Below are 23323 nucleotides of genomic sequence, written 5' to 3'. Positions count from 1 at the left end.
CGTAGGCATTACATTAACAAATAACATTATTATACAACGGTTCAGTAGGCCTACTTGATTTCAAAGATAGTATCTAATTATATATTTAAAAGGTAAAAGTGGCATGGCAAATCGTGAACAACATATTCGCAGTGAAGCTTCAATTACAACCGACAAATCTGTAAAAAATCAAACCCATATTCTGCCGTGCCCAAGGTGGGCTAATCCGTTGTGTGCAAATTGGACGCATGACTAAATCGGCTCCACAAAGGATCATCGGGAATAGATACCGGGAATATTCATATGTAACAAAATAAATCTTTCCTTAAAAAACAAAAGCAACACAAAAGACAGACGAGCTCTCTGTGCACTCCACGGTCCACGCGAGAGAAATCTGCTTGCCTGACTGTGTGAACTCTTCCTGAACCGAGATGTAAGTCATACGGTGATAAATCACCGCAAGACACACAAACTCTGCCATTTACAACCGAGGGAGCCTATTCCTGGCCTGCTTACCTTATCCTCTGACGACGAATGCAGAGCACGCCGCAATAATTTCTCATTCAGCGACCAAATCGATCAAAGCAGTAATCCAGATAAAAGTTTAGGTAAATGCAGCTGGGGTTGAACAGCAACAGACTGCGCCCCATAGACCATGCATTGGCGACCACAACACAAAAAAGGCAGAGAACCAGGAGGACTCCTCGTGCAGGAGAAACGAAATCCTTTCACCTTTTCCTTTTTTTTCTTCTCTCTCCTTCTCCTATTTGACGTGGATGGGTAAACTGAGATTACGAAAGCAGGCGTGAGCACTCGGGTCACGACGATAAGCGCTATCTGCCCTGACGATTGAACTTATCACATGCTGCTCGAGCTTTACCCGGGCTTCATACACATATTAAACGTAACCAGGGCTATGCTGGACTATGTCGTCGTTCACAAGTCCACCATGCACACTCACAGTGAACTCCCCCGAACCATAGCGTCACCGTAGACAAGAACAATTATGCAAATTAACCAGCGCTATGTTCAAATCAAGTGACTGCCTCTCCACACCCACTAAATCAGTTAGTGTATGTGGAAAAAAAACACAATGCACACGAGCCCACTGCAAATATGTGTTTTCTTTGCATTAAATGCTATGCGAGGAAATATTAGGGCATGCCAGTGTATAGTGCAGCGTGGAGCGACCGCTGACAAGGGTTTCCCAGGGATTACACAGAGCTTCTATTCACCGATTAATCATTAACCAAGCCCTCCAAGACACTGCTCTATCCTTCTTTTCATACACAAAACGGGCTTTAATGGACACGGTCGCTTCTAGTTTTTTTGGTAGGGGGATATTCTAATCGGATTGCAAACACCCCAAAAAAAGAGTGAGACTGCGTTGCCAGGAAAGGAAGAAGGTGAATGGAATTTGTTTTATTTCCTGTTTCAAAACGACGACTGCTACCAGAAGCTCAGCGATACAAATATAAGGTTTCATAAGGCGGACGGAGGAGCACGCGCGGCGAGGTATCAGAGGGAGAGAGGGGAGCCGACAGCCGGGGAATCCCTCTGCATGTTAATGGTGTCTTTTGTAGACCAAAGGGAAAAAAAACAAGATTTATGTCCTCTCGCTTCTTCAGGCTGTAAACGCGTCAGTAGCTCCTTCTGGTTTCGTCCGAGGCTTCGGGACGGAGACACAACGACACAATTAAAAGTAGAGCACACCGGCGTGGGAGGGAGACAAAACAAAATCACGCATTAGGTTTTTTTTTAGCCAACGTGGCTTTTCCTAACAGGAGTACGGGGGCATTTGTATAATTATTTACTCCGTTGTCTTTTGGTGAAATGCTGATTCGTGTTTCTCTTTAAAGTCACTATAGCTTAAGGGTTAAATGTCAAAGGAGTAGGCCTAAGTGGGTTGCATTGCCGGGGCTGAATAATAAGACACAAACAATTTTGCCTTATTCTGAAAATGTGAGTAAAAAAAGGGGTGGCTTGAGTTGGAAATAGCCAACTATATTTGGGGGAAGACCATGTGAGAGGCCGAGAAAGTATCTTCCGAAGGAGTAAGGCGCCCGCTCTAAGAGGTACGATTCCCTTCGTCATTTTTATAGTGATGAATGGCGCGACAAAGACAAGTGGACGAGAAGGGATTATTGCTATCAGCCTCCTCGCGGTTCTGCCGCTGCAGCGGGGAGGAGATGTGCTGAGGCCGCGCGCCTCTCCCTGTGAGCGCCTTGGCGGGCGCGCGTGTCGCGTTATTATAAATTGAATAAGGATATTATCACCGAGCATTCATAGCTTAAAATCGATACAGATATGGAGCTGGGCGTGTGGACTTACCGGCGGATAAGCAGGCTCTCTGGACGACCGTACCAAGGCCTGCTGCGTTCACCTCGACAGTGGTCTGAAACAAAGAGTCAGAGCACTTAGACTAACACTCACACGCACAACAGTTTATACTGCCATAATATGTGTGATATTATTTATGTAATTTTGGTTTTAAATTCATGCTTTGTTTGTTTAGTCATAAGCTTCAAAGCAGCTTGGGCCTGTACCTACATCCAGCAAATCAAATATATAGGTCAACCAATGTACTGTTTATATATGGAGTTTATTTAAACATTAGTATTGCGATAATTCGAAAAAAATACACTAGGCCTACAGCAGCAATTAATTAACCCGTGAATTATATTATTTATATTTTGGTTGCTTAAATAGTCTATAATGTCTGTTATCAGTGCAGCTAACAATGACGAAAAAATATGTCTGAATCACAAGTCTCTTTAGTAAGGGCCAGCTCGTTTATAGCGACACACACGCGTTGTGTAGCCTAGTCTACTAACACAACAACAACAACAACAACAACCTGAATCACATATAGCATCGCACTGAACAAAACTCATAACACAACTTGTGCTTATTAATTAACAGGACATGTTTAATATTTTTTTTTTGTTTCTTGTATTTCCTATACCACTATGCTGCGAAATTGATCGAATAGTCATTAGTTGTCGCGCGGCGGCTTCCCTGAGTCCCCGCGCCCATAAATCACAAGCGGGCGTCGTGACCTCAGCGCGGCCGCGCGGTCCTCGATTGCACTCCGTCTTCCATTATATACTCGTTTCCCTCGTGGAGCGACACAATCCTACTGCTTTCCCTTACTTTTTAAAGCGGCTCGCGGTTGATTTATCATTTACTCTACAAATCCATGTAAAGAGACAAGATTATTGCACAATTATAGGAAGGACTTTAAGGCCTTGGTGTGGTACATTGTAGGACAGGCGTTCAAATGAATGCTTTGCCCGAGTCTGTTTTCAAAAACAATGTAGGGTAATTTATTGCTCATCAATTATATATTGCAAATAAATATTTATAATAATTGAGCATGCAAGTACAAGTCATTGGCAAACCTGTTCACAATAAATAAGCTGTACATTTTAGAGATCTGTTTATAATTGGTTTGAAAAGCTTGCTACGTTAAGGTGCATTTGTTAAATCCCCGATACCTGCAGATATATCCTGATATTAATAGCCTCCTATTACGGCTCCTCTTGCAGCCAGGCGAGGAGCCGCTTCTCTTTTCTACTGACCACAACCTCGCGCGGCCATAACTCACGACAATAATGAACAATCGGCGGAAATACCTCAAAATAAAATCCATCCTCCCAACGAATGGACTCGGATTTTGTCCTCGTGGAAAAAACATATCCGTCCGTGAAAGCAGTAAAATACCATCCACAAAAACCGCGATTCTTCCTACACCTTCCTTTCCCAGTATCTCCCTATTTCTCTCGATTAAAACAAAGCCCCGACCCCCCTCGCGGAAAGTGGGGGTAACTTGCACATAATCAGCATCATATGCCCGCACCGGGACAACGCTTTTCCTCCCCGTGCCATAACACGGAACATTATTATGCGTCCGCTCACGTGACGCAACGTCAACTTAAATCCCTTTTATTTGAGTCCGTGAATCATTAATGGAGGCAGTCGTTGCCCCCGAGGAGAAACGGATCCGTTTGGACGGAGAAAAAAGAGGGTTACATGACATTACAATGTATCTGGCAAGAGGAGCGGGTCTCTCGCAGAGCAGCAGCAGCTTTTTCCACATGTCGCCCCATTCAGATGAGAGGGTGTTCTGTCACTTTTAAAGTGCCATATATTTACTGGCCATTAGCGGTAAGTGAGCTTAGTGTGCTATACCTGCTCTATTATGTGCAGTTTAAATGCAGCCGCATCGACTGCTTTTGGAGTAGTAGTAGTAGTAGTAGTAATAGTAGTACGTTTGCGCGGCGAGGTGAGACTATTCGCACTGAGGAAGATGGAGAGGATTGTAGCTTCCAAAACATCCCTTTAGGGTGTCCTAATTAGGGTATTACAACATCTCCTCTTTAGGAAATCAAGGACCTACAGTGAAAAGCCCGAAGCGAGTAGCCTACTCAATGCTTCCCCTCCGTTCTTTACTCATGAGTTATGCCATAGCGCCCTGTGTGTGCCTCCGCCGTGCGTGATGCGGACGCATTATAACTCACAGCACACAATAGCATTACCTGTTGGGTCTTCTGAGAAGACTCGTGCGCCGCGGTGGTCCTAAGTGGTACATGTACCTATAGCCTCTGTCAGTCAGCGGTGGGCTGAGAGTGCAGCTTTAAATACGAGACCACCAAACATGAGTCCGTGACCCCACGAATTATAACTGGGATCACCATTCCACCTACATTGACCTGCGTGATTCCTATGATCATCTGAGTGATGTAGTAGTACATTATAGGGTGGTGCAAAGGGGAGTCAGCGGGCCGGTGCCAAGAGTAGGCTATACGATATCTAAAATGACGCTATTAAAGGGATCATATCGTATATTTTTTATCGGCCAATAACTTGCCAACTATGTCTATATGAGTCTGCCCTAACTATGGATATAATTTGTTTGATTGTTTGCATCATTGGTTATTTGACCTCTTGGATAAGTGTTTGACCTATATAGCTTCTTGAGATATTGCCAAAACGTATTGACCAGAAGACCTCTCTTTCTGTGTCTCTCTCTCTCTCTCTCTCTCTCTCTCTCTCTCTCTCTCTCTCTCTCTCTCTCTCTCTCTCTCTCTCTCTCTCTCTCTCTCGCTCGCTCTCTCTCTCGCTTATTTCCCGTCAACATGGAGTTGCAGGCGTGGAAAAGACCAGCCACAACTATTAATCATTCTGGGCGGACATGAACATCACCCCACTCCCACACCAGCCTTTGTCTTCTCAAACTACAAGTTGAGCAGTAAACTTTTAAAGGCACGGGCTGAAGAAGAGCATATCTTTCAATGCATCTACACAATGCAAATATAATGGCCGAGAGCACCGAACGCGTAATAGATAGTTTACGCGTAACACAATTTAGATAGTTTACGCGGAGCTTGATTGTGTTATGGAGCATGCTATTTGGATGTCGTGGTTACGTTTGTACTTTCTTGTTCTCTTATTTTATTTGTGTACTTGTTTTTAAATCGCGGTCCATGTGTTTATCCAGGATCGTCAACAAATCCAACCGGAAAGTTGGGGAATGCTGGAGGCGCTGGAGAATGTTTGGCGAACGTAACGCAGGACAGAAAGCAGACCCTATACTCCCACGCAGCCTTTCGCCACCGCACCTGAACTTTTCCCTGACCCGGGGAGAGACAACCAGTGTGTGAAGTTTAAAATCAAGAAGTCGTGGAAAAGAAGGCACATAGTCTGTCAAGGACATTTGTTTTACAGACAATCGATCTTATTCCTAAGAACGTATACACTACCTTATAAGACCCATAAGACCTGGACCCTAACTGTGGTTCAATTAGTTGGCAAATATTATTTGAACGTATTGTTTTGATCGTTTATAACACTGCTCCTTTGTTTGAATAGAGGTAGATATGCAATCGCAAATGCATATTTGCTGACAACTAAAGCGAACTAAAGGCGCAAACCACTTGTCACCATTCTCTCTTTGGATGGCGGCCAGAGAGCGCTACATATCTCCCCACAATGTTGACATCCGGAGGTCTAACGAGTAGGCTTAGGTTACCGATAAACTCCACTAAAGATAAATGCTATACTCGAAGGTTTACAACCGCCAACATCAAGGCTAATGTGAAATTCAACAGTTAATCTAGCGCCCTTCTGGTTCACTGTTTCATGGCAGAATGAGAGTTTGAATGTGTTTCAATGCTTGCACTGCGAGTCGTTCATGGTTGTGAATTGTTTTACTAGTTTTAATAAAGAGTCAATATTTGTTTGTATTTTTTTGTATTGCATTAGCTTTTTGTATTTTTTTCTATTTCAAAACTACAGAAACGATACTTTTTAAGACCACTAGAATTTCAGGTAGGCCTACTAACATATTATGCTAATAACAAGCTCTGCTTAAATATTAGGACTCATGATAATAGTAATAATAATAGCATACAATTCATAAATACAATAATCATACTAATAATATATTAATAAATAATACAAATAATGACAATAATAATGCTAATATCACCAATAATCCGTATAATATAAAGACGTTGTAATGTTAAACCTCCAAATTGATTGTCTTCTGTCCCTTATGTGTTCAAGCCTTTCAGATCTTTCATGGTACTTTAAAATAACAGTTAACTGTCATTTTAAAGTTTTAACACGAAGTTACACATAAATCATATGAAGAAAGAAGGAGGTGAAACAGCCTCACTTTAGTTTGTTTGAACAAATTATACTACTTAATCACCAATGCAACGCAATAAGCTATATTTGTTTTAATTCGACCTATGTTGTTCACCAAGTTCCAACTTGATTTAGCTTTTGTAATCTAATTTATCAACTGCTTGATTGTAACACAGTGGATTCTTATTGTATGATATACTACATTCAGGGCCTCATATTTATAAGACCAATGTTCATATTTTGAACCCCCCGTTTAGATTTTTGTGTATTGGTATTTGGCATTATCATTGAGCACATGAGCAGGCTATAAACAGTTTATACTACAGCTAACCAGACAATAATATACATAGGCCTATCCAATTATTTAAAATCACACAGACACTAGCTCAGCACCCAAAACTTGTATTACTAAACGTCGTGTTTGTCCCTTTTTTTCATAATGATAACATGAATGGTTAGTCGCCCGGAAGAATTGAATGAACGTGCGATGATCATAACACAAGGCACCAAAAGAGACTATTTCGTTTTGTTTTTTACACGTTACTCTTATGTGCAGGTGAGCCTACACTACATCCTTTTGAAGTCCGAAAGGAATTGCAGAGAATCAGAAACATACTCACACAGACTCACGAAGGCTCTTCAACAGGGACGAAGGAATAACCTAGAGCTTATCACCAGAACTGTATCTCGCACACTGCCGAGGATCACTTCAAATGGAATTACGGCCGAATTTCATATCTATTTCTGACCCGAGGGCATTCATTATTCATCGAGTCACGTGGATGAGCGAATTAATTTTTTAGAACCCTGGAAGTGACCTCCATTGTGGTATAAAATGAGTGGAAATCTTGAATCTAACTTGTTCGACATCTTGATAGGTTGTGTAAAATGGGTGCCAATCAGGTCAAACGCCATTTCTTTTGCACATCCCTACAACTGTGCGTGAAGTATGCCCTGAATGATTGTGACAATAGAAGATAGTAATTTAGTGGCCATTATATGACGATTTCATATAATGACTTAAGAATAAATGCAAATGACGCAGCTATGGACTCTCACGCCCAGAACGGTTGTTTATGGCCTATCCGATTTTTCAATTAGGCCTAGTGCAAGGTAATCGGCAATCTATTGCCCAAAGATACATTAGCTAAAAAGAGGGCTGGAATTCATACCAAAATGTAAGTATTTTGTTTGTACATATGCATCCTGGCCATCAGGTAAACTCTTTCCGTAACGAAATGTGTAGAAAAATTAAAACGTTTAGTTATACAAGTCAGACATTGGTCTACAAATTTTTTCAGGGCATTGTTTGTTGAAGAAAACACGAAATGAAAAAAAGCCAAAGTGGTATTACACTGATGTATGATCTGAACATTGTGAGTGTCTTAAGGTCAGGGGTCAGGAGAAGGGCTGCGCGTCGGTGATTGGTCAGTGACGGTTGTGTCCTCTGGTTGAACTTCCTATTGTTTGGATGTAGCAGGTAGCAAACAACAGTTAAACATTGATTCACGTATGTGTGCTATGGACTTTACAAAAAAAAACTGTTTGCTGGATCACTATAAACCCTTTCGATGTTTAGACCTAACGCGAGTAGTGGAATTAGCACCTGAAGCTGTTTCTGCAATAAGAACAAATAAAGTATTCTATAACGCGTACGATTCAATAATTTATTCGATGAAAACGTCTATAAACTTTGAAAGGGATACTTATCATAACGTGGTGACAGATATTGCTACAAAGTCAGTTGACAGAAAAAGACAACATTCGGGAATGAAACAAATGATTGGGACCTCTTCTAAAACAATTCATCCGTGCTGTATTTTAAGAACAGAGGAGGGTAACCCTTCTTCGTGTTTGAAATGAAATAGACACCGTTTAAAGTAGCAAATAATATCAATTGCTTTTTTTTTTAATACCCTTACAAAAAATCACAAACTGACTACTCAAAACAACGAAGGTGATGAAACTGACGGACGATGCCCTAATACTAAATAAAAAAAAATACGAAAAAATATATTATCCTATGCAATTGGCCCGTGTATAATTATTCATTATTCGTCATTTCTATATGCAGATTTTTCAAGCCATATCATTCAGTGAAGGATATATTTATTTCACAAGAACAGCTATTTAGCCTACATTACAACGACAATTATTTCGACAGAACATACAGATATTCACAGTTTAGAACACAGCACGACATGTGGAACACTATCACGACTTAACTAGAACGACAAACATAATTCTAAAGACAAAATGTTATTTTCATTGTGCCTTCTTAGTGATTTGTCTATATACATCAGATGCAAAAGTCACCTGGGCTACATTCAACAGTAAACCAACACACTCTCTCTCTCTCTCTCTCTCTCTCTCACACACACACACATACACACACACACACACACACACACACACACACACACACACACACACACACACACACACACACACACACTCACTCACTCACTCACTCACTCACTCACTCACTCACTCACCGACACACAGACACACACACACACACACACACACACACACACACACACACACACACACACACACACACACAATCTCTCTTTCTCTCTCTCACACTATCTCTTACACACACAGAAAAAAAAACTACAATGTTACTCTGCATGACCTAGAGATTTGCTATATATCTTTCAAGTATATTAGACTTTTCCATGAGCAATACAAAAAATTATAATACTGATAAAAAATGACTTACGTTTGCCTCACTTCATTTACACTGTATATTAACCCAAGTCCTTGAACGTGCGTTCCCCTTTTTTGTATCATAAAATCAAACAAATACATGTACACTTCAGTTGCCGTCTTGGGTGATTAGAGGTGAATTTCAAGCTTATACGACGAGGACAAACGAGGAGCAGAGGTGGTTTTCAAGGATCGATGGACTTGTAAAACCCAATGGCAGAAGTTTGGGAAAAGGGTGGGGGAAGTGGGGGGGATTACAACATGTGTAACACACCGGAAAGTCGGTCCACAAAAATTTCCACTTTTCTAATTTGCATTCTCAGTCTGTGTTGTGGTGTGGGTTTGCTGCGGTTCACGCACTATAGACTGGCGGCACACGGTGTAGGCACGAGCTGTTGGCCTGTTTTGATCTGCTGCTGCTGGGCTCCAGAGACTGAAGGCGAGGCTGTGTTGGAGGAGCGGATCTTTGTGTTGGGCAGCTTGTGGTCCTTCTTCCACTTCATTCGCCGGTTCTGGAACCAAATCTTCACCTGGCGTTCGGATAGACACATGGTGTGCGCGATCTCCACCCGCCTGCGTCGGGTCAGATAACGGTTGAAGTGGAATTCTTTCTCTAACTCAAGAGCCTGCTGGCGAGTGTAGGCGGTGCGGGATCTCTTGGGCACTCCTCCGTTGTAACTGGCACTGACTGCAAAAACCATGCACATGCAAAGCAAGCAGGTGTTATGTGAAGCGAATGGTTTTCCTTCCACAAAAAACCCCATGACTCTATGTAAAATGAAGGCATATAAGGACGATGTAACGTTAATGGCGATAACTATCCCACTTTTTGCATCAGGTTCTCTCCCGTTTCGAGCGCAGAAATGCGCTTAATTTGGCGATGCCGTCTATGTTAGAATTCGTACCCAGGGATAGATTAAGCGTACAAATGATTAACCAAACAGCAGGACTAAATATCATACTTTGGCTATGGTCCACCCGTAGAGGTAGTTTCGGTTAAAAAGCAACAAAGGCACATGGCCCAGACAGACGAACACAGGCAATAAAATTTACGAGGGTCCTTAATTACCGACCCTGCTGCTCGATAGTCGTAAATTGCTGTTGTAAGGGGCGCTACTAGTGCTGCCTCAATGGGTTTGCGTATGTTCCAGTGGTCGGCTCTCTGTGGTTCTACCATTTAACTGTAACGATAACTCACCGTTACTAACGTGGACCTTTTTCATCCATGGATAGACCACCGGCTCCTTGCCCTTTGGTACGCCGGGATATGGCTCATTTGCAAGGCTGCAGTCTTTGCTGGTGTTCGTCCCTGCGCCGCTCTCGGGAACCGTGTTGAGGCGAGTACCGTGGCTCTGGGGGACGGGCTGCGGCTGTGCGTGATGCCCGTCGCTGAAATCGTCCAGTCCGTTGGTGGGGACATTGCCGTAATCGTAGCTCGGATCTGTGTAGTTTGACCTCGGATAGGATGCATCGTCGTGATGGGGAAAACCTGTATCTTTTTGCCGTTCGTAGTAATCCCCGGGCGTGGGGATGTATCCGCTTTGTTGGTATTCGTCGCATGGAGGAAAGGATGGTTCGATATAGTTCGAGTTTATCAAATAGGAACTCATGGTCATTAATTTGTGAAGTGCAACAATACTAATTTTTATCGCGCTGTCGTTTTTCTGATCTCCACAAAACCCTCCTACTCCCTGTCAAATGTACAAAGTTGTCTGGTCACGTGTAAAGCACCACCAATCACGGTGTCTCCTGTGGGCATCATGTAAACAGGAACCAATGGAAAGCATGGCATTTTGCACAACGAAAATTGCTCGGACTAGCTTACGTTGGTGTTTTCCTTATTAAATCAGAGTATATAAAGAAAATCCAATCAAGCGACTTGTTTACTGCATGGACCAAAGTATGGGCAGTGTCCGCCGACCCTTATATAGTCCTGTATCCGAGAAAATCCAGCATCCCACTCTATGTGAAACCAAAGTTGTGGATGGGAATGCACTTCTTCACAAACAAAAGAATATCTCTGATGGAACATTAAATGCATTTTAGGTTAGCGTGCGTCTTAGTGCACAGCTCTACACATGGGGCTGCAAACTGGCAGCATAACAGGAAGAGACAGTCATTTGAGCACGTTGTCACGTTATCAATATAACAAAATAAAACCTTATGTTTTACTGATCTGAAAGAGAAAGAGAGAGACTCTCTGCGAGCAGCAGGTTTTACATTACGACATTAAGAAACCTTTGACTCCCTACTCCCTACTTCTCGTGAGCGTGAATTTAGAATGTTGCTCAGGCAACATCAATCTAAGAGGTTTACGCATTACGTCATTAATAAACAATTTCTCCTAACAAAAATAAAGATAACTACATTTTTCCTCCTCGGTTTTAGCATATATTACCAAGCAATGGACATATACGCACTGTAACCATAATCAAATATCTTTCTGACATATAATTTATTTTCTACCCAATCCAAAACGCTGTACCGTTTTGTGTTTTTCTCTTGGATGAACAAGTGCATGTAGCAGCACACACGCTGCCCTCGTGCAAGCCCCCTGGTCTTTCGATAGTAAGATAGTGGGATTTACACTGCACAATAATATAAGTGGATGACCTGACGCCGTAGCACAACAACTTTCCCTGCAAGTAATTTGTGACTGAAATAGAAGCCCTTGAATGAAATCGAGTTGAGTAAAACAATGTGCAGAGACACCCTCATGCAACAATAGGCAGTAGCAATTAGGCCTGCTTTAGTAGGCCTCTATAAAAATATGAATAATATATAAGGGGTAACCAACTATGAATTAATACTAGGTATTGTGCTTATTTTTGTTTATGCTTATTTATTTATTGCTGTTATTATTACTATTAGTATGGTTGTTATTATTATGTTCATCATTAAGGTTGTTATTATCGTTATTATGAATGATACATATCCTTTGGATTGAAGCCGTAGAAGATGGCAATACGTAGAGGGAGAGGTCTATATTAACAAATATTCTTACATTCCTATGAAATGAAGATATGCATTCAGGCTCCGGAGAATAAAATGATCCAGATGAAAAGAGAAAAGGCAGACAATAAACCAACGAGATAAATATAGCAGCCGCTGACCGTATTGCTCCTCTGCCCACAGTGTCACGCAAATCTCCATCTTCACAACTTGTTTCTTCACATATCCGCACAGAACAAATCCAACGTGAACAACTGTGTAATTCCCTTTGAGCCAAAGAGACTTTACAGAAGTTATCCTTAACTGTCCACTCGGAGAAGGCCCCTGCGTCGTGAAAGAGGACAAACCTCGGAAATATTGAAAGCGTTCTTTCCCCTTTTTCTCCCCGCCATTGTATTCGTGGCCCTAAACAGAGATAACTTCTGCTGACCCCAGAGTGACACCGATTCCATTTTGTTTCTGATTAATCTTGGGCATTGACAGTCTTTGTTAAACAACAAGGCGTGCCCTTCTCCAAAGAGGCGACATTTTCATATCTGTTAGACGCAGTGACCTGGAGTTCACCCCGGACTTGGACTTCACAATCTCCAACGTCTGCCCAACTCTGGGGGAGATGGGAGAGCACTTAGCGTGGGTCAACACCCAGGGACGTCCCAACAAGATACTACAATTCTGTTGAAATGCCACGAAGCCATTTGAAAAACACCAAGCGTGGTATTAAACTGCTTAAAGCGAGGCGAAAGCCCCACGAAAATAGTAAAATGTTAAATAGATATATTTGCCTATATCATTTGGCAATTATTGTCTCTATTTTTTCATGTTGAATACTTTGTATTTAATTCAGTTATTTGTATCATGTAGCTCCAACTTGACCAACAATATCCTCCAGCTCGTGAACGTAGAGGCCAGACCACGTTGTAAGGTGAATTCTTTTTTTTTTCGTTTAACATAGTATTTTTCTGTCTATTTCTTTTCTACTATAAACTATGCATATTTTAATGTAATATACCAGAGCCACCACTTGCTGTAAGTGAATTCAGGTAATGTTTTTTTTAATTAAATTTCCTTTTGTTTCACCTAACTCATGCAGAAGCGAATGGTACCCCACACATGGGCAGTACCCGTATACTCCGAAGACCACCTAAGAGGCAATTTATCAACATAATGTTACAAGGTAAGACAACTTCACATGATATCTAAATTTACAGTCTGCTGCCAACGTATTCTATGTATCAGAGGGTGAGAGATAGAGAGAAGGGAATGGACTGGGTCAGTGTGACTATTATCCACTTACAGTAAGTCATCCTTGCGTGAATGACGGCTATCTTTTTTTGACAGGTCGGTCTACTTGTTGCTGTAGCAAGGACCTCGGGATAGGTATTAAAGTATCAACTTTGATTAATGTGGGGCATACTTTGTCAGTATGCCTGCAGAATAAAAGCCTATTGCCCTATCTTGTAAAACTGCACAACTTGAGCTAGGCCCTAAGCTTATTATAGCCCAGTTTATTGTGTCAAAAAGCCTATTGAACTCTTTTAAGTCTATTGAAAAGGCCGAGGTAAAAATGAAGAAAGTGCAAATTATGTTAGAAGTTATTACAATATCAAATTGTACATTTGCTATTTTGAAAATTGGTAGGCTCTTAACGCTTGTGACAGGTTATGTTTACATCAAACTAATCCTAAATCCAAAACACGCCGGTACTTGGGAAAGCATATACTGTGAAGTGAATGTCTATTTAACTGATAGTACATGACAAAGACAGTGCACTGTACATGTAGGTGTTCAGATAAGTGCTGTGACGATAGCGACACTTTAAATATTGCTTTCGCTATACATTCCTCTCCTGTAGAAAGGGAGAGTTTCCACCAGGCAATATAGAAGCTGAGCCTGAGCTAAACCATTCACTCTATGGGAGAAACACCATTTGCTGTTTTATAGGCCTACTCCTTTGTATGTCGATGTTTATCTAAAGAAAACAGTTTGTTAATGCTCCGTTACCACAAACCAAGCAACCGTGAAGCTAATGCAACACCGAGCAGATGTGTAGGCCTAAGTAGGCATAGTAGCCTAGTCAATGTGAATATTACACTATAACCAAATATATGAATATGACGCTATAACCAAAGTTGAGAGTAATACAGTTTCATGTGACGGATTCAACGTCAAACAAACACATTTATGAATACAATTTGTGACAGAAACAACCATGCAAACAAGTAGCCAATATGATCAAGACTAAATAATCAATACAAAGCCCAAACTTAAAACTATGTAATATCCTGGCTCTGACTGGTCTGCTCAGTTTATAAGAAACAAAAAATAGGCCAGATTTGGATAACGGGCCTTTAAAGACGTTTCTTTGGAGAAACATAGGCCTGTTTGTTGTGATCTAAATGAACAAACACATTATCATTCACAGCCTTTATATATGTTTTTGTAATAACTTTCTGGGCTTAAATAGCTGATATTTATTTATTTTCATATTTTTATATAAATGTTTTTAAAATGTGTGTTGTTCTTTTTTTTATTAAATATTGTGACATAAGCTAAGGGATTTAACATTGTTATCTATTCATAAATCTGTAGGCCAGCCTATGTTTTCCATATTGTATGAGTTGAGTTGAACATATCTTTAAGAATGCAGTCTCACGCAACGGACCTTTGTCAACGCACAGACTTTGCCTTTTCTATAAGACCTTTTTTTTTTTCTTTTTTTTTTTTTAATAAAATGAAATCGAAAGTATTCACATTTGCACGCCAATTATTTTTTGCTGATGATGTTGTTGTTGATGTGTTGATGTTTAATTACTAAATGTGACCTACGCATGTAAAGTGCGAGAGAGAGGTGCTCTAGAACCATGGTATGTAGCCTACAATATCTGATTATTCTCGGCGTATTCTATATTTTGTATTTTGTGTGTTTCATTTTTATTTGTATTCACATTTCGTCTAATGGTCATGTTTACAAAACAGGAATCGAAATTCTAATACTATACTTGAATCGAAACGATGTACTTCACTTGCAATTTTTATTCTATGTATTATTTGATGACAAAGGGGTCCGTATTGAAATGCGTTATTGTCTGCTACTCTGCGGTAAAAGTCCGATAGGCCTACGTGAACACACATTTAAAAATATCTTCTCCTGTGTCAACATAAAACAAAAACACAAAACAACAAAAACACGAATTAACGATACTTTGTATACGTTACCAAATAGCCTACCGTTATATTTGATCAAGATAAGGAAGTCTAAGTGTTTTTTAAAGGATCCACGGACATCATTTGGGCCTGCAGGCCTATCCATTACCCTGTGACCCGGTCGAAAGAATCAATCCTGAAAATGCTAATTTTGCCTTCGTCCCCAAACATATCAAATGTAATTTATTCAAAGGAAATTCACCAATCAACCGCCCTAATAAAACGCCAGCCACTCAATCTTGAGGTTTGGGACGTGTAGGGGGGACCCTCCCCTGGTCCTGCGCGCGGGGTCACTCCGCTTTCAGGGTTCACCTGGAGTGCAACGTCCAACATATGTAATTCAACGCTATTCTATCTTTTGTGTGCGTCGTGAAGACCGCCATTATAAGGCTGGCATCAAGCCCCAATAGAACAGATGAGGGAGACATGTTCAGCGCGTAAACTTTTGACCCCCTATCTCATTCTCGTCGGTCTCCGCGAGCTTTTGACCCCTCGAGAAACATCTCGCATGATCGCATGTCGCCATTTGATTGAAAATTGTTTAGAAGTAAATATTTCTGTTAGGCTACTTTGTTTTGATGCATCAATTTAACGCTTATCGTCTGAAGATGTCAGAATAGGAATGATAGTGGAAAGAAAATTGCGTTCAGGCTTACGTTGCTTCATTTTCATAAAAATAACGAATCTAAAATACTGTCAAAGAAAACACGGACTGTTAAGCTCTTGTAGTTCAACAGTAGATGCAGTAAAACAACGCAAATACCTTTGTGCAATGGATGTATTCTCAATTTTGTTAAAATACGCAATGTGGTAGACAGCAGGGACAGCAGTCTTTAGACTGTGCTCTATACAAAAATATTTCCCTTTTTGTTATAGTCAATTTATACAAACGAAATGCATACAGGCCTATCGCAGAGAACAAAGGCATCACAACAGAAACATTTCCATATCATATATTGTCCCGTGTGTGCGTGCGTGCGCGTCTTTGTGTAAGTGTGTGTCTGTATGTGTGTGTGTGTGTGTGTGTGTGTGTGTGTGTGTGTGTGTGTGTGTGTGTGTGTGTGTGTGTGTGTGTGTGTGTGTGTGTGCGTGTGTGCGCGTGTCTACGTGTGTACGTATTCGGGTGGAGGGAGGGGGGGTGTGTGGGGGGTTCTCCTCTAGAACATACGGAGAGGGAACAGGCGGAGGCTGACAGTGAACTTGGCCTAAAGCGAGCCCTGCTGGTGGCGCTGAGAGGATGCAGATTTATCTTTCCGCTGCGGCTGACCTCCCGGTGAACCGCCAGTGCCGGGGATGCGTCCTTCCTCTATGAGCGGCGCTGTAGCACTGCCGCTGCTGCCGCTGTTGCTGCTGTTGCTGCTGTTACTGCTGAGCAAATGCCTTTGCTCCATAATGGGAAATTTGCCTCAAATTTCAGCCTTAATATGTTTTCATTAAAATATGGCTGACGAATCCAGCTGCAGAGCTAATATGATTGTTCATTGTGTTTAGACTCAGGTACATTTAGGCCCGCAGAACGTAATAATTGCTTGTTGAAGTTGAATCGGGGTTCTGCTCGTGCGCGAGGCTAACCAAACCACGCGTTTGTGGCTTTTTGTAGCGATGGTTATCCGATGTGTATGTGTATGAATGTGTCTGTCTGTCTGTCTGTCTGTCTGTCTGTGTGTGTGTGTGTGTGTGTGTGTGTGTGTGTGTGTGTGTGTGTGTGTGTGTGTGAGAGAGAGAGAGAGAGAGAGAGAGAGAGAGAGAGAGAGAGTTTGTGCGTGTGCGTGTGTTTGTGTGTGTGTGTGTGTGTGTGTGTGTGTGTGTGTGTGTGTGTGTGTGTGTGTGTGTGTGTGTGTGTGTGTGTGTGTGTGTGTGTGTCTGTGTGTGTGTGTGTGTGTGTGTGTGTGTGTGTGTGTGTGTGTGTGTGTGTGTGTGTGGAATCATGATTGCAGCCAAAAAACAAGCAAATATACTATTTCACAATAACTTTTGGTCTGTTGTATCAATTTACCAATACACGTGCACGTTTCAAGCCACTAGTGTGCTCGAAATGTGAATACGATTAACTCAAAACCTTTTTCGGACACAGATGTAATCGAAGTCCCATTCACTGCTTCACCATACACTTTATCAAAACCAACTAACGTATGTTTTATAATCTTCTGAACTTTCGTGAACAATTTCAAATGTTCGATGTAGGCTACAATTCTTGGCGTTAGTCCTACATTTTGGAACTATTCTTACACACACAGAGAAGAGGTCACCACAGACTCAAACGAGAAACTTTTTTTGGTGGCTTACACAAAACTAAACGAACAGGTGTGTGTGTGTGTGTGTGTGTGTGTGTGTGTGTGTGTGTGTGTGTGTGTGTGTGTGTGTGTGTGTGTGTGTGTGTGTGTGTGTGTGTGTGTGTGTGTGGATTGTGTTTACTTGGCAGTGTATACTTTCTATACGAAAGCTATTAAGACACCAACATGTGGCGCAAAGTGTGTCCAGAAAAAAAGGTCCTTTGCCGATGCGTAACGCTACATTTTTTCAAAGAAGCACAACTACAATTAGATCAAATGTCCCGACTAATGCAACTGTACCTCTAGCGCGTGCTCCCTTCCCGATAAAATCTCCTGAACCCCAACTTCCAGACACGTCTATAGCTTTAGAGATGGCCTGCTGATCCTAACAAGTAATTCAACTAAACAACCAGAGGTTAGTAGGGGGGTGGATGAGGACAAAAGATAATTACCCGACATGTAAAATAGATTATGAGTTACACCACAGATGGAGGAAAACAAGTTACAGTGGGGAAGGAAGCAATTAAATAGCCATGAGCCGGACCTTACCCTGCCCAACATCTGCCGAGAGCAGCATTCAAGCACCGCACAACTCACAAATGAGCTTAATTGACTAATACAGGCTAGATAGAGAGAGCGAATACAATCATAACGCTGTTTAGCACCGGGTCGGCAACTCTGGGCCACGCACACGCTAGAAATGAACAAGTGTACTCGCTCCGCAGAAACTTACCGTGAGAAATGTTCCTTCTCCTGGCGCGCCTCTGGTCCATCCTGAGTCACTACTGTGAGCAAGGCAAGTGGTGAAACGGTCAAGCAACACTTACAGCCTGCAAGGAGAGAGTAAAAGACGAAGCCTCGCGTCAGGGCGATTATATGTTATGTGCAATATACTGTCAACTCCCCAAAACCATAAAACTTACTTTAATGGCCACCACGTGACCGCTTATGGCCAGCGAGCCTATCTGGTCGCGCTCTGGATGATTTTACGATCTAATTCATTGACAAACCTCCATTCATTTAGCCACCAAATGTCAGAGAGCCAGAACCAGACTAATAAAGTTTAGAGATGGCAAAGTCTGGGTAAAACGCCAAGTCCGAGCCTAGGAGGAGGCGAGGGGTCCTCTAGATGGGCTCTGGCCGCGGACCTAATGCCCACCTTATCAAGGTGAGTGAAACAACCACATTTCCTTTGGTCTACCTGTTGAGAAATCAACATTTGGGAGGTTGACCAGCCTAATAATTCACGCAGTGTGGTCAATTATTTTAAAGTTGTAATATATATCATATTTTCTTTTACTCAGACATTTTGCCACACCTGGGCCTACATACAAACTAGAACGTTTTGTAAACGATAAATACTGACTTCCAACTGTTTACACATGAGCGTGTATATATATACACACATATGCCCATATCGTTTTTCAATAACCATGCAGTCTGGTGTTTCCGTTCCAGTAGAAAGTTTATTATAATCCCCATCATCATCGTTATAGTATTTTCTCGACTTCCAGTCATTTAAAAACATTTACAAAAAGGTTTATCACGATGGCACTATACACTTAATGCAATTCGGGGGTCTTCGCGGGACCTTCAACATATAAAATATATATAAAACAAAGACAAGCACATTTTACTAAGATGCTGCGAGAGGCGAATAATGCAAAACAAAGTAGCAGCCCGTGCAGAAAAGAGAATACAAGGCAGAGCTACATACAACATTGGATTGGGTCGTCTGCCCTTACACGGTTCACAACGCACAGAATAACCACACAAGGTTTACGTTGTTGGTCTAGAAGCAAGTTAACTGTTCGGTACAATACATCAATTAAATAAATACATACATACATACATACTTACATACATATAAAACAAAAGGCTAAACATAATGGCAGCTAGAGTTCATACCAACATATGTATTTATTTTATTCGGCTGTTTTTGTTCTGGTATAGGCGACATTACACATATTTGTACTGGCTTTTTTGCGACACAACATTTTTTAAATGACTGTATTGAATTCTTTCTCAAGAAGGAATAAGTTACACGTGTATTTTATTTTTGCGCTTTCCTCTAACTCTAGACAGAACTGTACATCATCATTACACAATCATAAACACGGTCCAAAATAGGAAAAACGTATAATAATTGTATCGGAACTATTAGAGGGCCCGTCATTGGCATGCGAGGGGCCCCACGGCCCCAACCAAGAAGTCCAAGAAGTCTCTCGCGTAATTTGCATGGGGGGAATGATACAAGACCAGAACTTTTCAGAACCTTCTCTTTGTGGGTGCTTTTGCAATTAACACACTATCAAGGCCGGTAGCCTCCGCCACCAGCTGCTGCCATGCTCATGCTCTTGAGCTTGTTGTCTTTCTTCCACTTCATCCGCCGGTTCTGGAACCAGATCTTGATCTGCCGCTCAGAGAGACAGAGGGCATGGGCGATCTCGATCCTCCGTCTGCGCGTCAGGTACCGGTTGAAGTGGAACTCTTTCTCCAACTCCAGGGTCTGATACCGGGTGTACGCAGTTCTCGCCCTCTTCCCTTCTGGACCAGACATATCTGATATAGGAAAAAACACAGGGCATCCACATCGTTATTTAACCCACTATTTCTTATATTGATTCTAGCAAAATGAGCACTCCGCAGGTGTGAATTACGGATCTTATTTAGAAGGCGTAAAACGCACAACAAGTATATACAATAATTCACATTTCTTTATGATATGTGCAATCTTACATATTTTATTAAGTTTCAAGTATGAACTAAGTTAGACAAAAGTTTAAACGTGCTGCGTCTTAATAAACATATAGCATATTTTATCACATCAAGATGGACCAAGACGCTGAGGTTGCTTAGCCTATGTGTATTTGAAATTAGGTATTACAAACAGGTGATCAGTGCCTACTGATGGAAATTTACACTTTCTAATAGTGCTTTTACAAAAATATCAACCCATAGGACTACACGTCCGTTAAATCTGCTACTATTGCAATATTGGGTCACAAGTTTAGACTATACAAGACGTCCCTACATATAACGCCAACCATGCTACTATAACACCATTTTAAAGAAGTAGGGGAAGTTTGAAAGTTTACCATGACTTATATGTAGTTTCCTCATCCACGGATAGATCTGAGGTTGGGTCGAGTCGGTGATATTTTGGGAAGTTGTCTGTGCGCTTCCCGCGGGCTTGTCCTCCTCCAGGGGCATGGCTTTGGCTGCACAGTCAGCCCGGTTCAGCATCGCGCCGCCATTCGAGTTGGAACACGGCGTTGGACACGCGCTGGCGATGGAGTTTTTGATGGCTCGGTGTTGAACCTGCTGCTGCTGGGGCTCGATGGCGGGAGACAAGCTCGCGATCGAAGAGCACGGAAGAGGGTCAGGTGGAGGGGACAGCGAGGAGGTCCCAGTGCTGTTGGCGGTCTGAGTGTACCTGACTTGCTCGACAGAGGACGTGGTGGCCGCCGAATGACTCGGGGAATAGCCTTGCGATCGGTCGTTTCCAACAAAGTGTCCTGCCCGCCCGACAGTCAGGTCCATCCCGTTGTAGCCATAGCCATACCTACTGGAATGCATGGTGGCTGTTGAGTCCCTGTATTGCTCGTTTGTCGAACTATGATCTCCATAATTATGTAACTGAAAGTCCGCGCCGTTGGGGTAACGTCCGCAGAATGAGTTCACAAAATAGGAGCTCATTTGTTGACAATCCACGGTGGTTCGTTTTAAGTATAGTTTCTTTTATATTTTAGAAATACAATAAACGTACGTACTTGATTTGTGGCTCTTGATGGTTTAGCGCGTTCTAAAGCACCCCTGCACAATTTATGATGAATTATGGAAATGAGTAGGACATGTACTTGATTCGCTCTTACGTAGACACCCAAATATGGGGTACGGCTTAGAATCACGTGCTTTTGTTGACCAGTCGTAAATCCTGCTTGATGACCTCCAGAGGTAAACTCGTGCACGGTGGAAATATGGGTGGGATGTAAAGGGTACGCGCAACGACGCGCGTCTGAGTTCGGTTCTCGGGAACTCAAAATCGGCGATCTGAATTGTCGTCGTGCGCCATCGTCTGGCAGAACTAGGGGACTGCGTGTATGCGTCATTTTTAGAGGCGTTGGCTTCAAACGGGGTCATTCAGAGGTTAACGATCATTGCGGCACAAGTAATGGCTTTCCAAACAATACGAGTGACATGCTGGGAGTGCAAGCAGATTAAGATCACTATATCCCATATTCAATTAAAGAAAATATAGAGATATGTAGCGGTTTTAAGTTTCTGAGAATAAAAAAAAATGTATAGGCCTACCAGGATAAAAAACGGTTTTTTTTTATCATTTTTTGAGTAAATATAGTCTTCCACTAGATAAGAGGCCTATATTCAAAGGAGGCACTACAAAAGAGGAAAAACGTATTTATTATTTAGAATTTATTTGAAATCTTTCCCATAAATGCTGCACTTACACTCAAAAGGATAAGCCGTTACGTTTTCGATAAAATAATAACATTGGACGTTGAACAGGATACAATAAGACTATTATTAAATAATGGAAGCATAAATATGTCTTGAAAATGCTTTCCTAAATAAACTACAAATTATGGTAAGTTATTTAAGAAAGCATAAACCAAACATTTTCGATAGGCATCGTAGTGTAGCTGAGCACACTCATTATTCGCCTACATTTTGTTTAGTTTAAAAACGTATAGGCTACGTTTTAAAGGTTGTGATTATAGGGTTTTCCATGTCTACCGATTCAAAGCAATACAATGCATTCAACCAACATGTTAAAAAGGTGTCTAATCTGATCCAATACGATTTCTCCATGTGGGTAAAATTTAAGAAATTGTAAACGTAAAAACGATTATTATCATGATTATTAGTTTTACTATATCATTAGTATCAATATAAGCCTGTCTTTATTATTAATATTTAAATTATTATCGATAATAATACAACGTTAGTAAGTACAAAAACGTGTGGGCTACAAAATGCAATGCATCATATTCCTTAGCCTAGTGATAGCAATGCCATTGAAGGATCCACATAGTCCTAGTGTAGTATGCACTTTATTTACTTTATTTAAACGCAATAATGAATATAAACCAAGCAAAAAATGTAATTATATGTCCTACACTTCTGATATTTGAAAAGCGATGACACGAAACTGCATAGGGCACGTAACAACCTGCAGCAGTGCGCGCCACGCTGCGGCCAAGACTGGCTGACACGGACAGTTAAGGCTTTGATATGGATTCGTCGCTTATATCAACATATTCTCTGTCCGGTTGAGTTGATGAAGAAAAGCCGCACGTGGGTAATTATGAATCTGTCTTGGTGGCAGGCCGAACACCCCTCCAGGTGTGACAGGTGTGAACTGTTTCTGCTGTCAAACTATGGAGGCTACTTTATTGTGTTTGATAATAAGCTTTATAGCAAATATATTTTCCTGGAGAAACACATTTGTACAACCTTACACGCTTTATGGACAACGTTGTAACAGACTGCAATGTGATAGCCAAATGTGTGATGTGGTTTGGAGCCGGAGC

The 23323-nt window shown here is 41.6% G+C and overlaps 3 protein-coding genes across 6 annotated transcripts in view; all 3 read right to left on the bottom strand.

The window, feature by feature from the left end:
* Positions 1-23323, bottom strand: part of hoxa3a (homeobox A3a) — a 29350-nt gene that overhangs the window by 4892 nt on the left and 1135 nt on the right. Inside the window, exons 2-3 of one of the 4 annotated variants that reach the window (XM_084484937.1) lie at positions 18505-18601; positions 2311-2374 (exon numbers count right to left, since the gene is read on the bottom strand). The gene's annotated coding sequence lies outside the window, so the exon portion shown is untranslated. Of the gene's footprint in view, positions 1-2310; positions 2375-3614; positions 3744-18504; positions 18712-23323 lie in introns of those variants that run through there. The other 3 variants (XM_084484938.1, XM_084484939.1, XM_084484940.1) reach the window with 3 other exon arrangements.
* On the bottom strand, positions 9696-10973 carry hoxa4a (homeobox A4a). Its single transcript, XM_084484754.1, has 2 exons — positions 10541-10973; positions 9696-10030 (listed from the first exon to the last, which is right to left on the bottom strand). Exons 1-2 carry the CDS (start codon positions 10956-10958, stop codon positions 9702-9704), a joined length of 747 nt encoding a protein of 248 aa, XP_084340880.1. The 5' UTR covers positions 10959-10973; the 3' UTR covers positions 9696-9701.
* hoxa5a (homeobox A5a) lies at positions 19232-21545 on the bottom strand. The gene is made up of 2 exons (XM_084484487.1): positions 20870-21545; positions 19232-20333 (listed from the first exon to the last, which is right to left on the bottom strand). The coding sequence occupies exons 1-2, from the start codon at positions 21468-21470 to the stop codon at positions 20083-20085; spliced, it is 852 nt and encodes a 283-aa protein (XP_084340613.1). The 5' UTR covers positions 21471-21545; the 3' UTR covers positions 19232-20082.

Source organism: Micromesistius poutassou (assembly GCF_964030765.1).
Source record: "Micromesistius poutassou genome assembly, chromosome: 20".
Taxonomy (NCBI): Eukaryota; Metazoa; Chordata; class Actinopteri; order Gadiformes; family Gadidae; genus Micromesistius; species Micromesistius poutassou.
Note: the sequence above shows the minus strand (reverse complement) of the source record. Positions and strands in the feature narration are given on the sequence as shown.

Excerpts from the sequence above, each read along its gene's own strand:
- hoxa4a (XM_084484754.1), bottom strand. The coding sequence starts at position 10,958 with ATGACCATGAGTTCCTATTTGATAAACTCGAACTATATCGAACCATCC. Across the intron at positions 10,031-10,540 it reads AAAGGTCCACGTTAGTAACG|TCAGTGCCAGTTACAACGGA; the intron begins GTGAGTTATCGT and ends TGGTTTTTGCAG.
- hoxa5a (XM_084484487.1), bottom strand. The coding sequence starts at position 21,470 with ATGAGCTCCTATTTTGTGAACTCATTCTGCGGACGTTACCCCAACGGC. Across the intron at positions 20,334-20,869 it reads GAAACTACATATAAGTCATG|ATATGTCTGGTCCAGAAGGG; the intron begins GTAAACTTTCAA and ends TTCCTATATCAG.